The sequence below is a fragment of the Onychostoma macrolepis genome, chromosome 12 (genome assembly GCF_012432095.1).
Source record: "Onychostoma macrolepis isolate SWU-2019 chromosome 12, ASM1243209v1, whole genome shotgun sequence".
NCBI lineage: Eukaryota > Metazoa > Chordata > Actinopteri > Cypriniformes > Cyprinidae > Onychostoma > Onychostoma macrolepis.
In genome coordinates, this window is record NC_081166.1 from 15009923 (window position 1) to 15025029 (window position 15107).

The 15107-nt window shown below is 36.9% G+C and overlaps 1 protein-coding gene across 1 annotated transcript in view; it reads left to right on the forward strand.

The window, feature by feature from the left end:
• Positions 1-15107, forward strand: part of mkxa (mohawk homeobox a) — a 31319-nt gene that overhangs the window by 3723 nt on the left and 12489 nt on the right. The window contains exons 4-5 of the mRNA XM_058793748.1: positions 1226-1379; positions 5942-6271. Of these exons, the coding sequence (XP_058649731.1) occupies positions 1226-1379; positions 5942-6271 (484 nt within the window). The remainder of the gene's footprint in view (positions 1-1225; positions 1380-5941; positions 6272-15107) is intronic.

A 15107-nucleotide genomic window follows, 5' to 3' on the forward strand; every position in this document is an offset into this window, starting at 1 on the left:
CACGTGCTACCAAGAGCTACTAGTTCTTGACAGAAGGATTATTAAAATGACAGTTTTCTTTTACATTGAGATGAAAATGCAGGTGTTCATTCCAAACACAAGTTGCAACCAACTCAGGTTTACTCTAGTGAAGGTTTTCTTTTTTATTGTTTAACCAATATATATATATATATATATATATATATATATTAAAATTCAGAGACATTCTGGCCTGTGTTTAACTCTTCACATATGTGTTTTCCAGTCCGTGCTGAGTGTCAGTTTGTGTGTACATATCTGTCTCAGTCTGTGTCTCTGTATATACGTGAAGACATAAACATGTTCTCTAAATTTGTTAAGAATTGGCCCAGCATGAAGATGATATTCTGGATGACCCTACAAATTTAATCTGGTTCTAATATTCATGAAAAGGACCCATTTGTTAAAAAATGTGAGCAGACAGCACTGCAATATGGGGAAAAAAGACTTACAAACCCAGAACCTGTGCTCAGTTTCAGTGAATAAATAATCTTACATGACTGAATAAATCTTGAACATCTCTAGACTTTGGAATACACCTGAACTTTTCTCATTGCTAGAGTACTTTGCTACCACGTCCTATGATACTCAATGCCTCACTCAAAAACTGGCCTCCATTGACCTGCTTAAAGTGAAAAATATGGCTTTTGCTCTTTGAGAACTTTATATAAAGCAGAGGTCAAGAAACTCAGAGCTTGGATAACATTTTTAAAGCACAATGCCTGTCATAAGTGGCTTGAAGTGTATCGGGCATGAAAAGTTTTCCTAGTATAACATCTAATGGTCTCTGGTCTCTGTGAAATGGAGAAGGCTGGGTTAAATATTGTTTTTATTGCAAAAAGACAGACGTTGGGCAGAGGAAAAGGAATATTATTAGGTGAGAGTGGCAGAGGCCAGAATAAGCACCCAGGTCGTCATCGTCTCAGTTGAAGAAGACTTAATGTGATGTTACATTCACAGTGTTCCTCGGATATCTGCGTGTGGCATCAGCCTGCTATTTTTAATAGTTTTCATAGTTTCCCAATAAATAAAGCAGTATATGGAGCTTTTAGTCCAAACACACACGTCTATGTATGGAAGACAGTAGTAGAGAAAAACTGAATCAATAATAAACATATTTTGTGTCTTTTATGAACATTCATAATTCCTTTTATTTATTGGTCATTCTTTCCTCAGTACCATTCCAACACCCTCCCTCTTTTCTCAGGTGTCTAACTGGTTTGCCAATGCTCGACGGCGGCTGAAGAACACAGTTAGGCAGCCTGATTTGAGTTGGGCCCTTAGGATCAAACTCTACAACAAATATGTCCAGGGCAATGCGGAAAGACTGAGCGTCAGCAGCGATGACTCCTGCTCTGATGGTACGACCCTCGCTCATGCTTGCACACACAGTCACACGTGTAAAAACAACTGAGCCTAATTACTCTTGCAGTGCCCTTATGGAGACTTACCAAAAACACACTCACATTCACAGAAGTGCCAAGGTTGAATGTGATGCTGAAACCAAGGATGTCGAAGACTAAATATAAGGTTTAACAATCTGTCACTGAAAAACTCATATTGATCAACCATTGATTAGAAAATTGGTTGTCCACAGTGTTTGTGGTGATGAAATGCACACTTAAAGGGATAGTTCACCCAAAAATGAAACTCCTGTCATGATCAAAAATGATCTTTTAAAATATGTCTGTGTTTTTTGTGCATATAATAAAAGTCATTGGGCTCTAATGTTGGTTTGGACATCACTGTCTTTTATTGTATGGACAAAAACAGTTGCAACATTCTTCAAAACATCTTCTTTTGTGTTCCACAGAAGAAAGGGTGATTAAGGTTATTGAGGGTGATTAAATGATTGCATAATTGTCATTTTTGGGTGAACTATTTTACCAATGTAAAGTTTAACAATCAGTCATATTGATCAAGCACCAATAAACCACTCATATGTGTGGTTGTTATGGTCCAGGATGAAACACACACACACCAAAAGGAATAATTCACGCATGACTTTCTTTCTTATGTCAAACACCAAAAAATCTTGTAAAAAATGTCCATACAATGAAAGTCAATGGGGTCCAATACTGTTTCATTGTATGGACACAAACCGTTCTTTCTTAAGTCAGTTTCTTTATTCAACAGCACTTGAGAGTTTAAGTCAATGTTTATATAGGTTTACAAGACAAAAGGTGTGCTGAAAACAACAAGGACAAGTCAAGAGATAAATAAAAGTAATGATATATGATTTATTCTGTTTTTATTCTGCCCTTTCGTGCCTTTTCCTTGGAATTGCATTAGTGATTAATGATCACTATCCCTAATAGATTTCCTTCTAGAGAGCTGAGGGTGAGTAAACTAATGAACTATCCCTTTAAGAAGGTGCATACGTAGTCAGACATGTACAATATGTGTTGCACAGATATTGCAATAAACACTATTCTTCACTGCTTAAGTATATACACACAGTGCAAGTAAAACTGCTTTTTAAAACAGACAAGCACAAACAAATTCACCTATCCTGGTGCTAAATTTGTGTGTTGTGGAATTTATAAGAAACAGGGGTTTTATTCAGCATGTAGCTGAAACAGACCAGACAGGATGCTTAAACACGGATGTTTTATTACAACGCAGTCAGTGCAACACTCCAAACATTTTTATAGCATCGTATAGCAGCCGAGCCATAAATCAGGGTCGGGGTATGTCAAGCGCAGCGCTCGTGTGTGCATCCTCCTCTGTGTTTAAGTTAACCGGACAGACGCGTAGGCTTACAGACAGTCATGCACACTGTGATTAACACACCACAACGGGGCGTCAGGACTCAACCACAAACACTCGCACACAATCTTGCGCTTACATGCACAAACACAAAAACATCTAACTATCTAAAGTTTTCTCTTTTCCTTCTCTCTTTCACGCTCTAATCCACACGCTAAGGCGTTACAACTACAGGGATGTTGTTGGCTGTCTGACAGACTGCATGTTTGTTGGCCGCATCGCTCAACATAAGCATCCGTACACAATGAGACATTCAGTCAGAACACTTATCATCCCCCTGTGCTTAACAATGACCTCCAAACACACACTCTGTATTTGGTGCCTTGATTAGATGACTTGGATGAGGACACACACGCTGTGGTTAGAAGAGGAATGCCCAGTCTGTGCCTCTCACGATCTGTCTCATTCTACAAATAACTTCCTTTTTTTTTCTTACACTGAAAAATGGCACAGAAACTGTGTCAGCAGCCTAGTTTAACCTTTGACCTCAAATTCCCTCATTATCAAATCTAAACTTGTCATAGAACTTAAAATGAAAAATGATTGTGTCAACACTTTTGAAAGTGTATTGATAACTAGTTACTGTATGTTGGTAAAAGGTTTGATGCGCTAAACCTTTTTTCTTTAAAAAAAATCTATAGAAAATTCACTTTTTAAACATTTACAGAGGAAAGCATGTCTTTCTCTACATTTTTGTGTTAGCTCTTGATCAGAACACACATAGAGAAAAGCATAGAAAGATTATATTCTCACGGTTGAGTAAATAATACATTATTAATCTTAAAAACATGAAAAAAAAATCTACATTTTAAATGACAATTAAGCTCATTGACCCTCAATATTCAATGTTGTACTGCTTTATGCATATACAAAGAAATAAGGGGAGAATGTTTAGCTGTAAAAATTAAAATATGCCTTTTTTATGTTTATTTCTTCTGATGTTGGGGTTGATTCTGTGACCCGTTTTCTGAGATACACCCACATATTGTAAGCCATGATTATACAAGCAGACCATCATGTAACATCATACACGTTGTTTACTATGCATATGAAATGTCTAGTTGTTTAGAGGGAACACTTTGTTACACAGACGTTTCATCAGGTCTGTCGTTCCCATGTCTGAGCTCAGTAATTATGTGCTACAGAAGATCTGAGCTTCAGACACGCTCTTCACACATCTGAGTCAAGATAGAGCCTTGCAGTGAAATCCTAGCTCACTTAGGAGGCATTCACTCACGCAATCCTATCCCTGTATCCTAGGAAATATTGCGTTTGTGTGAACTCCAGTGTGTTTACCTTTGTTTCCTACATTATGGAATGGTTGTCAAGGTAGTATACAATACGGGTGCACTAAAACAGTCTTTAAAAAATGTTGACTTTTAGGATGTGGAGTGAGCGATGTGGTTCTGATACGCTGGGGGGAAAAATCAAAAAAGTAATTTGGCCTTCTTAAATGAGTAAATCAAATAAATGAAATGGCTAAAGTTTAAGTTAGATTTGACTAAGGACATACATGTGATAAGGCAAAATGTGTGCTGAAGACCACAAGGACAAGTCAAAAGATAAACAGCAATGCAAGTGATAAATGGTCTAATTTTATTCTGCAACAAAAGTATTAACTTCTGTCACTTCTTGACATTAGTGACAATGTAAAAACGGAGGAAACATTTTGGACCTTCCATTCTGTTGTATTACAATCAATAAAAGTTTTCTTTCAAGCATGAACAAACAAAATCTCACAAATCATCCAGTAATAAAACATGTTTTATGTTCTTTTATGAATCACTGATGGGACGACAGGTGGCTGAGCAAATAATAAGAGATGAGTGATTTGGTGTTTTTTACAGAATGATCAATGGAACGGAAAGATCAACTGAACACACTCTCTCCAAGGCTGAGATATGACATTGGAATGTCCGATGAGTTTTTTTCCCCCGTTGATGAGAAAGTTAATACTTTTATTGGTTTTGTTACCAAAAAGCAAAATGAAATCAGACGATTTATTACTTGCAGTTCTACCAAAGTTATTTATCTCTTGACTTATCCTTGCGGTTTTCAGTATTTTGGCAAAAATAACAGACAACTCCATACCATGATTAATGGACATCATACGGTTGTTGCAATTACACTTCAGTCTAGAACAAAATCCGCTACTGTGTGAAAGTAGATAAATCTGTATAGTCAAAGCAATCCATTGGTCCTAATACAACTCTTTGTTTCCTGTTTACTACCATTCAAAAACTTGGTCGGTAAGATTTTTAAAATTATTTAAAAGAAATCTCTTATGCTCACCAAGGCTGCATTTATTTGATCCATAATACAAATAATTAAAAAACAATGTTATCACAATTTAAATAATTGTTTTCTATTTTAATCTGTTCTAAAATGTATTCCTGAGATGGCAAAGCGATATTTTCAGCAGCCATTACTCCAGTCTTCAATGTCACATGATTCTTCACAAATCATTCAAATATGCTCAATTAGTTGCTCCTTAATATTTTTGGAAACTGATACATTTTATTTTAAGATTCTTTGATTAATAGAAAGTTCAAAAGAGCAGCATTTAACGTAAAAATCTTTTGTAACATTATACATTTCTTTACTGTCACTCCTGATTAATAAAAGTATTAATTTCTTAAAAAGAAAATGACCAAACCACCAAACTTTTGAACAGTAGAATAGGTGCCATTCTTGTCGATCTATTGTTTGTTTGCTTGCTTGCTTGATTTGCCTTGATTTTGTTCATTTTATCACATGTATATTTGAAATATTTATATTTTGCATTTCTTTTGTAAATATATTTGAATCTTGAAATCTTGAACATTATTTTATTTTCATGCTTTCTCAAATGGTTCAGCTCTCTGTAGCAGTAATCAGTCTCTCAGCACCAAATTTGATCTGACACACTCACTTGCAGTTGGGAGGCCCATGTTTTCAAGGAGTGTAATCCAGTCAAGAGTTTTCAATGTGCTGGAGGGGTCATGCAGAAGAGAAGGGTGATTAAATGAAAATGTGACCGTGTCGCTCCCTGCTGAGATGGTGTAAAGGGCAGGAGATCAAAATATTGACTTTTTATAGTTTAGTTCTTTTTCTTTTGCAAATGTCTTCTCAAATGTGTATTGACATATTTGCATGTATCCTGCATCACATCCAGATGGTGACCCAGCAGCACGGGCCCAGGTCGTGGAGTTCAGCAAGCCAATGTACCAGAGCGTCATCAAGAAGGAAGGTGGCGCTGTGGGTGCGGGTCTTCGAGCCGCTGCAGATGCCTCATTGTCTGATGACTACGTGTCGCCACCTAAATACAAGAGCAGTCTGTTGCACCGTTACCTTAACGACTCGCTCCGCCACGTAATGGTGGCCAACGGTGTAATGGACGCACGGAGGAGGAACCACTCAGGCTCTTTCAGCTCTAATGAGTATGATGAAGACCTGCTGTCACCGTCTTCTTCTGAAGCAGAAGCCAACTTTATCTACAGAACTGGTGAGCTGCTGCCAGTCTTACATTCTTTCCTTGTCTGTGTGTCTTTGTGAGGAAGAAGGGCATCTTGAAGCTGTTTCTTCAGCCCAGTATCAGCTGTGTTTTGGTCTATGTATGATTTTGGCTTCTTGTTCTACAACAAGGAGAATCACAGAGGGGTCATATGTTTTCTCTATTCTACACATACACATAGTTCTATAAATCATTTCATTTCAACTTGACATTTGCAAATATTATGAAATGCGTTTTTAATAGTATGAAAATACTAGTAAGTTAAAAAATATTGCAGTTCGATAGTTCAAAGAATGTGCGCTTTTATATTAAGCTTTGTACTTTTGATAAAACGTTTAAGGTCATGGAAGTTCAGATTTGAACTTGCAATGAAACAGAACATACTGTACAGTAAACATAGTTCATCCTGGTTTACTCTTCAGCCCATTAACTATCAGTACTTCTTTAGTCAGTCAGACAATTATTCTCTCTTTTCAATCTTCATTCTCTCCTTATCTTCTGGTTTTTTTCAATATTACACACTTTTTCTCTCAACGCAGTTTTGAGTTCATGTCCAACATCCACTACTAAGAAACAAGAAGTCTTTAATCAAAAGAGAGTTTGTGAGGTAAAGAGATGTTTGTGTGTTATTGCAAGTGTGGAAGTGTATATCAACTTTAGGGTTAAAGATGTCAGAAGCCTAAGTGTGTGTGTGTGTGTGTGTGTGTGTGTGTGTTTTTGTGACAAATGAGGACATAGATTTGTATAATGACAAGGGTATGACAGGTATTACAAGGAGAAGGTGACTTTTCAGGACATTACCCCATGTCCCCACTTTTCAAAACGCTTATAAATCACACAGAATGGAGTGGATTGAAAATCTGAAAAGGCACAAAGTTTCTTGTAAGGGGTAGGGTTAGGTGTAGGGTTTGTGTAGGGCAATAACACATACAGTTTGTACAGTATAAAAACCATTACGCCTATGGGATGTCCCCACTTTTCACAAAAACAAACGTGTGTGTGTGTGCGTGCGTGTGGAACATAATTTTAGTCTCGGTCATGTCTGAAGTGAGCCCAACTCTGACCTAAAGAATTTTCTCTTTAAGTCTCTTCTATTGTGTATCTTAAACATAACCACATCTCACCTCATGGTAGACTAATACATAACGTAGGTCACTATAGAAAGTCTGAATGTCTCTTTAGGGGTTTCAGCTTTTAAATTCTGCAGAACATTTGAGAGGTTCTTAAAACAATTTATGAAAGAGCATTAATATGTATTTTTTAATATAAAAATTTTAATGAGATTCAATGAGTTTTTGCAATATATAAATTACTATTTAAAAATTTGGGGGTATATAATAATTTTTTTTTGGAAAGTAATTAATATAAATTCAGCAAGGTGACATTAAATTAATTGAAACTGGCAGTAAAGACTTTTACAGAATTTTAAAGAAACTTTCTTTTGAAAAAATCCTGAAAAAAAATAAATAAATAAATAAATCATGGTTTCCACAAAAATGCTAAGCAGCACAACTATTTTCAACATTGATAATAATTATATTAGAATGATTTCTGACACTTAATAAGTAATGAACCATTTTTGGCCATTTTCTACCAATTTCTTCATTGCAGCTGCTTCATAATGACTTTATCCACTTTCTAGAGCTTTCACCTAACCCAGCACTTCTCATTTACCGAAAAAGGCAAGCTCTGCCAAAGTTTAGGCCTCTCTAACTCGTCTGTTTAAGGTCAGCGTTGGTTCGAAGTCTCTCGGTAGGAAGCGTCTGCAGTCCTCACAGTCAGCTGTGTTTGCTCCCATGTGCTGTTTAAGTCCTCCAGGTGTTTGTGATGTTATCGCAAATCTCTTAGACATTCCAAAATGACAAATATGTTTCGGGAGAGTTCTGGCAATTATTTAAGCCCTGTTCATCATCATCTGGAAGCATGTCAGCCTCTATTGATCATTCGTAGGAATTTATGTGAGATACTGTGTATGCGCCGAAGCCCTTCGAGTGCATGTGTTTGCTCTCTCTTCTCTTTGAGAAAGAGTTTCTTCAGGTCAGAACACTGCGTCTTTGTCCTGACAGGATTCATAACTGATAACATTGTTTGCTCTTCACTTCTTCGCTTACATATTGTTGTTCACATCAAGCCTCCAGGGATCTCGCCGTGCAGTCTTTGTTTTACTTTGTTTCTCATTTCATTTTGCCATTTCTTACTGACAAACATGGTTTGCATTATCTCGGGGCTGAGGAACAGAACGCTGGAATTCTCTTCAAACCCAAAAGCTGTTGCTAACTACTTTCTGGACTAACGTTTAAACTCCCTGTGCGCTATGTGACGCAAGGCAGCTTTTGTAGACACCTGCTGAGATAGATAGAGGGAAAGAGTTTTGGTGTATTTTGTTGCTTGTTTCAGTTTTAATCAGCTCTTGCAAAATGCAGTTATACTTTTAAAGAATATTTATGAGTTATGTGGCTTTTCTCAGCTTTCATAATAAATACCATTTCTTGGCTAAGGATTCTGATGGCTTTCAGGTAGATGAAGTGTCTTGTTTATCAGCTTGCAGATGAGAGGATCACACAACAACGGATAAGGGATCAATCAGAACAAAATACAGCAATGAACTGAATTAAATTGATATTGAATTTGTCATTCAATCTTGTTGCCGGTTAAAAGGGGTTTGAATCATTTCCTCCTAAGATTTCACTCTCTCTTTTTCCCCTGCTATTCTCTTTCTTTCCATTTTCTTTCTTTCTACATTCCAGAATATTTTTATAGAAATATTCCTCAAGTTTCAGACTAATACGGCATGAGGTTGAAATTTTAGATCTATGGTCTCTGTTTTCTTTTTTTTAAGCAGCTGTCTGTCTGTCTCTGCACTGTGTTAGCCAAGACGCTAATGTTTTAGCTCAGACATCTTTAAACCAAAGTGGCATCTCAGAATGCACTGGTTAAATGTAGCTTAATGGAACAAATTGGATCTAAAGGAGCTCTCTCTTCCTTTCTATCACTCCTCACTTGACGTTTCACAGATCAGACGTGGCAAAGGAGCCGTCAGGCCAGCAAAGCCTCTGATGGAAAACTAAAGAGGCCATTGTGTAAGAAAAATACGAAATAAAACGCAACGGGAACCCTGATGGGAGTTTCATTGAAAACAAGAAGTGAGAGAATTCCAGGGTACATGCCAGGGATTTTATGTCAAATTGCACTTTAATGGGATATTTAATGGTAGGAATCTCACTCAGTGTTTTCCCTGCATGCATGGTACGGGCTTTAGGGCCGTCCTGTATGATATAGATCACTATGCCGCACTGTCAGAGCGGGTGGGAGCTCGCAGTAAAGTGAGAGCATGCAGGAAAATATTTCTCAGAACTTTGTCTAACGCTTTAGATGTATTTTCACAGGTTGCATCAGGGGCTGGTGGAAAGTGAAAGTACATCACATGGGACATAAACTGGCTGCTGCACCATTTATTCTAGAGCGACATGTTATTTGTCCTCATATTGCTTTCAACAGACTCTGTGTGATCCAGTTATTGTAACTGATGTGTCATTTGAGGAGTTTATGAATATATTATGATATTATGCTTCAGTGAACTGAAATGAATGAGATGAAAGTGATATATATCTCAATACTTAAATCATTGAGGGTTTTTGGTACTGCTGCCTATTACACCCGTTCAAAACGTTTCGAGTACAGTAAGATAATTTTTTTTTTTAAAGAAATTAACACTTTTATTCAAAAGGAAGCATTAAATTAATCAAAAGTAAAAGTAACAGTAAAGACGTAAAGAAATATAAAGTAGAAATTCTCTATATGTTTGTAATCAGTAATGTATGTAGAAAAAAAATTGTAAGCTTTTTCCAATTGTTTTGCTGTGCTTTAGTGTGTTAGCCCTGCTCTGTGGGACATATTTCTTCACAGTACCAAGAATGTCACCTGTGTTTTATGACATGAAAATACATTCTTTTTCAAGGTCAGTGGATATTAAACAGAGGCAGGAGGCAGAAATATGTTAAATGAAAACAGAGAGGCTTGACAAGGCCACCGGGGCTTATAGGTGCCAGTCACTCATAAGAGTCCTGCAGACTCATTGGACTGAAGCCACCAAAAGAAAATGCTTTAAAAGTCATTGTCCAAGAAAAGTACAATCTCTCCAACTCAGGAACATTAGAGCAGATTTCAGGCCAACCTGACCGCGATCAGAGGCAGGTGGGCAATTCATCCAAGCCTAAACATGCAACCGAGTGGAAGCACGTAAATTCAGGCATTATTAATGTTCAGGGCCTGCTGTTCATCAGATGATTGACAGCCCTCTTCTTGTTACAGCTGGAAATACACAGCACACTTTTATTGCTGTTTTTGCACAGTTGTACTACACATCCAACCACATACAGTAAGTATGATGCCATTAAAAAGCTTGAAAGTCTCTCTTTCTCTCAAAGCACGACAGGCTTTGGCTAACATATTTTAGCGTTGTTTGACAGTGACATACAGTGCAAGGGGAGGGATGTATAATTTAGAGAAACAGCCTGGCAAGGATATGGCATTTAAAGAGTACATGCTGAACTGCCTGATTTACGGTAGCTAACTGCTCACTGACCACAGAGCAGCAGGACAATGACTGATCCAGCTCTGCTATACACATCTCAAATGGCAGAAAACACTTATGAAAACATCTCTATTTCATTTCGATCTTCAAAACTGTAATATTGAGCTTCACCATTAGATTTTATGTTGTTTTAGTACATGCTCAGAAAAAAAGGTACAAGAGCTGTCACTGGAGCAGTACCCTTTAGAAAAGTGATGTGTTCCACCCAAGTGACAGCTTTTTACCTTATTTATATTCTCATATATACACAATTGTGAATATGTGTAGTTGAGACATAACATGCCGATGGTATTTTTTGATCAACATTAAAACCATTGGTTGAAATATAAATTAATTTACAAGGTAAATTGTACATTTTAGGTACTGTATAAAAATATAATATAATATAATGCTGTTTAAAACATTTTTTAAATCATTTCATGTCAACTACCCATATACGCACTCACAGGAACACTAAGATTTCCTTCTCTTGGAGAAGTTTTCTCCATTCTCCCACTTCATCCCTCACAAAACAGGGAGGGACGACTGGACAATCCTAAAGAAAGAGGAGGCTGAGGCCAAGATTTACTTCAGACTCTAGGTTACACTTGTCAGGATGGGGTCTCATCATCCATCATCAAAGGGAGAGAGGAGAGAATGTTGAGAGAAGTGAAAAGTGGAGAAAAGAGAGATGAAGGAAGGGAGTAGGAAAGGAAGAAAGGGGAGATGAGAGATGAGCTGGAAATTGGAGGATGAAAGCTGAAGTATTGTGAAAGAGAGTTAAAATAGTGGATAATGCACAATAAAAGCCACATAAAAAACTGAGATGAGGAAATATGCAACTCCTCTTGTTATAATGAGATATGAACAAATACAGAAACCTAGACAAGTGATTGCACTCATTATACTAAGGCACTGTACTACTAACTTTTTGCAATAGTATTTTCATGGCTTTTATAAATGAATTTTTACATTACAATTTTTTATAGTGTAATAATTATAATACATAATCATGATCAAATTGAAAAGAGTATTCTAATTAGCATTTTTATTAGAGCTTTTTAGTATTCTCAGTAGGTTTATAAAAGGATCTTGGAGAGCAAGTAAGCATCCTCTTAGTAGCATGAAGAAATATCTTATTTTATTACAAGATTCTTTATGTATCCAGACACTGTTAGATAAGTTTTCGTCCATCTTTTATAATTTAGTTTTTGGAGCCATTTGTAACTTGAAAATGATTAATTTCAAAATGTATTCCAAAAACTGAATTCTTAGTGTCTCGGCACGGTTCTGTGCATAAACTGTTCTGAAGCTCAAGAGCAATATATCGTGATGAATTGCAAATAGTCCAAGGCACACTTGAAAAGTGAGTGCATGTGGATTGTGGTGACTAGTGCGGAGGAGAGGTGTAAACAGACACACACTGCTCTGGCTGCTTCCATGTGAGAATAGATAGCAGACAGGAGGAAAGAAACAGTGAATGAATGGGAGGCTTTTAGATGAGTGTGGAGAACCTAATGGCTTTAAACTGAAAGACTTCGACAATTTGAGCATCAGAAATAGTAAAGCAGGGCCTGTGCCTATTTGTCTAACTTGGAAAGTAAAGATCTGTGGGAAGGGGGAAAACAAAATGAGTCAGTTTCACAAGAATAGATTAACAAATGAAAATAGAAATAAGAGAATCAAAGAGCACATGTTAAAAAAGAAAGAATGTGCGTGTGAGCAAACCTTAGAAGGTTCAATTCATTTAACTATGTATTTTTGGATCAAGTCTGCAATCATTATTTAGTTCAGAAAACACTTTCAAACATTGTTATATTATATTCAATCACAGTTTTTTGTTTTATTTTTTCTTCCCCGAGGTTGCGGTCGAAAGCAATTCTGTATTCATCTCTGGGCAGAATTAACATACAAACTTGAAATGCAAGATCAAAACAAGCTTTTCCATTCTGCAAAATCATTTGCAATGATTCCAAAGCTTCTTGCTTTTAATCGTTTTTTCCATTTTTGGAATGACACTAAAGCTGAAGCAAAATTTAATTTTATTGGAGCTGCAAAAGGTTTGTGATGCGTTCTAAATGGAGCCTTATCTACGTCTGATAGCACTTTAAGCAAATGCTTTCAGTATGAGCCTCTCTCTCTCTCTCTCTCTCTCTTTGTCCTTCTGTCTCTCTTCCTGACATACGTCAGAGTGCAGATACTGTCTTGTAATACCTCAGTGGCGTGCTCCTCTAGCTAGCGTGTTTGAAGTTTGTTTGTGGGACTTTTATAGGTAACGATAGGGTGAGAGATCAGAATCATTCGTCCAGCCATTAGCAAATAGCAGATCCACTCGTCTGTGTCCAGAACAGGAAGCCAATGGAGTCTTCTGAATGGTCAAGATTGGATTCCTCTGAGAAAAAAACTTTAACACAAAGTTTTTTTCCAGAGTGTTTTCTTCATCATGAACAGACCAGTGTCAAAAATTTACTTTCTTGTTCCCAAAAATTGTCATCCTCATGATGTTTGTGTATGACAAACTGTATGACTTTTTCTTCTGCGGAGCAGAAAAGAAGATAATTTCTTAAACTTCCTTTCTTAAATTGGTGGTAGCCCAACATTTCAGTACTTTAATATGTTTTGATTACCATTGACTTCAGTTGTCTGAACAAAAATCATTTGAGAGATTTCTCAAAATATCTTCTTTTATGCTCCACAGAATAGAAAGTCAAACAGGTTTGGAACGACGTGAGGATGAATGAGTGATAAAAGAATTATTGTATCTCTTTAACAGTTTTAATATTTGTACCCTGTAACTATTGCAAAAGCACACTGCATGTCATCCATATGTGAAATACTAAAAATGAATCAGTTATCAATGTGAACAATTACACCTGTTAAATATGAAATCATTTTACTATCAAATATAAAAATAGCTGTAAAACAATGCACAGCATATCATTACACAATAAACACTGCATTAAATAACTGTCATGTTCCTATGATAGATGAAATGCAGCTTCTCGCTGGATTTTGCGGTCAGAGTACTGATGTGATTTTCCTTATATTCCGTATTTTAAAAGCTTTTAATGAATACAAAACACCTAAAAATAGCTGCACATGAAACAATTGTTATGTTTAAGACAGTGAGTATAAAAATAATCTGACAGCGTCACTATAATCACTATAATCCATCACTACTTAGGCCTAAAATAGCATATTATTAAATATAATGTTTGTTACATAACACAATAAAACAACAGATGATTTTTACCACAGGAGCAATTTTGCGCCCCATTTAAAACATCTGGGGCATTTGTGTCACTTTTGCGATTTTGAATGATGCCCTTAGTTAATTTGTGACTCTGGTACAGACTGTTCTGTTATTTGGCTGGTAGAGAATGCGTTGTGGTGATTTGTGTTTACTCTGACTGGTAGATACAAAATGAGGAGAAGCCGAGGCTGTAAGTGCCATTGGTGGAAGCTGCTTTATCTTGGCCATGATCGGACTGTCATTGTTTGTCATCTGCTGTGCAGACGCACTGAAATCCTAAAAATATGAAATAAAATCTGTCTTAAGATGAGCTTTACTGTTTATGAGAGGCCATGTGTCCATGAGGCTGAAATATGCTTTTCTGTCGGTCTCTCTCTCGCTCACCCTGTTTACCCCCATACAGTATTGCCACTGTTTGGTTGTTCTTTCAAGCTCGCCAGTCAAATCCACAGCCCAGAACATGTCAGCACCCTCAACGCAGTTCGATCCGTCACAGATTAATGTGCTGCGATTCAAAGGCTGAGGAAAGGAAGTCCAACAGTGTCCAGACTGTTGTGTTTTGCACCACAGAGAGTTTTTAAATAATACGAGAAAATGTCATGTGCGAAGAATCACTATCATTCTTCATTCCTCTGTTGGGCCTCATGCCTCTTCCAACCACCCTGACCCAGAAACAGAGGATATCGTGGATATTTATAGTGCAGCGATTACTGATAAACGTGAATGGAATGGAGAGAATGGAAGATCGGAGTCAGTAATAGGGGCTGCTGTTTCAAGATGGCCATTACAGTGAATGAAACCTCAACCAAAAGTATGATCTGGGAAGGCAATGGGAAAACAAGAACCATGACATTAGGTTTAAAAAAACTGTGAACGTCAGAGACGAGTTGAAGAGAGAAACAGAACAGAAATGATCACAGGAAACAGTCTGAAAAATGGAAGCAAACCAAAAGACAAATTCAGAGCGTTTAAGATGGATTTATCTAGAGAGTGACCAGAAG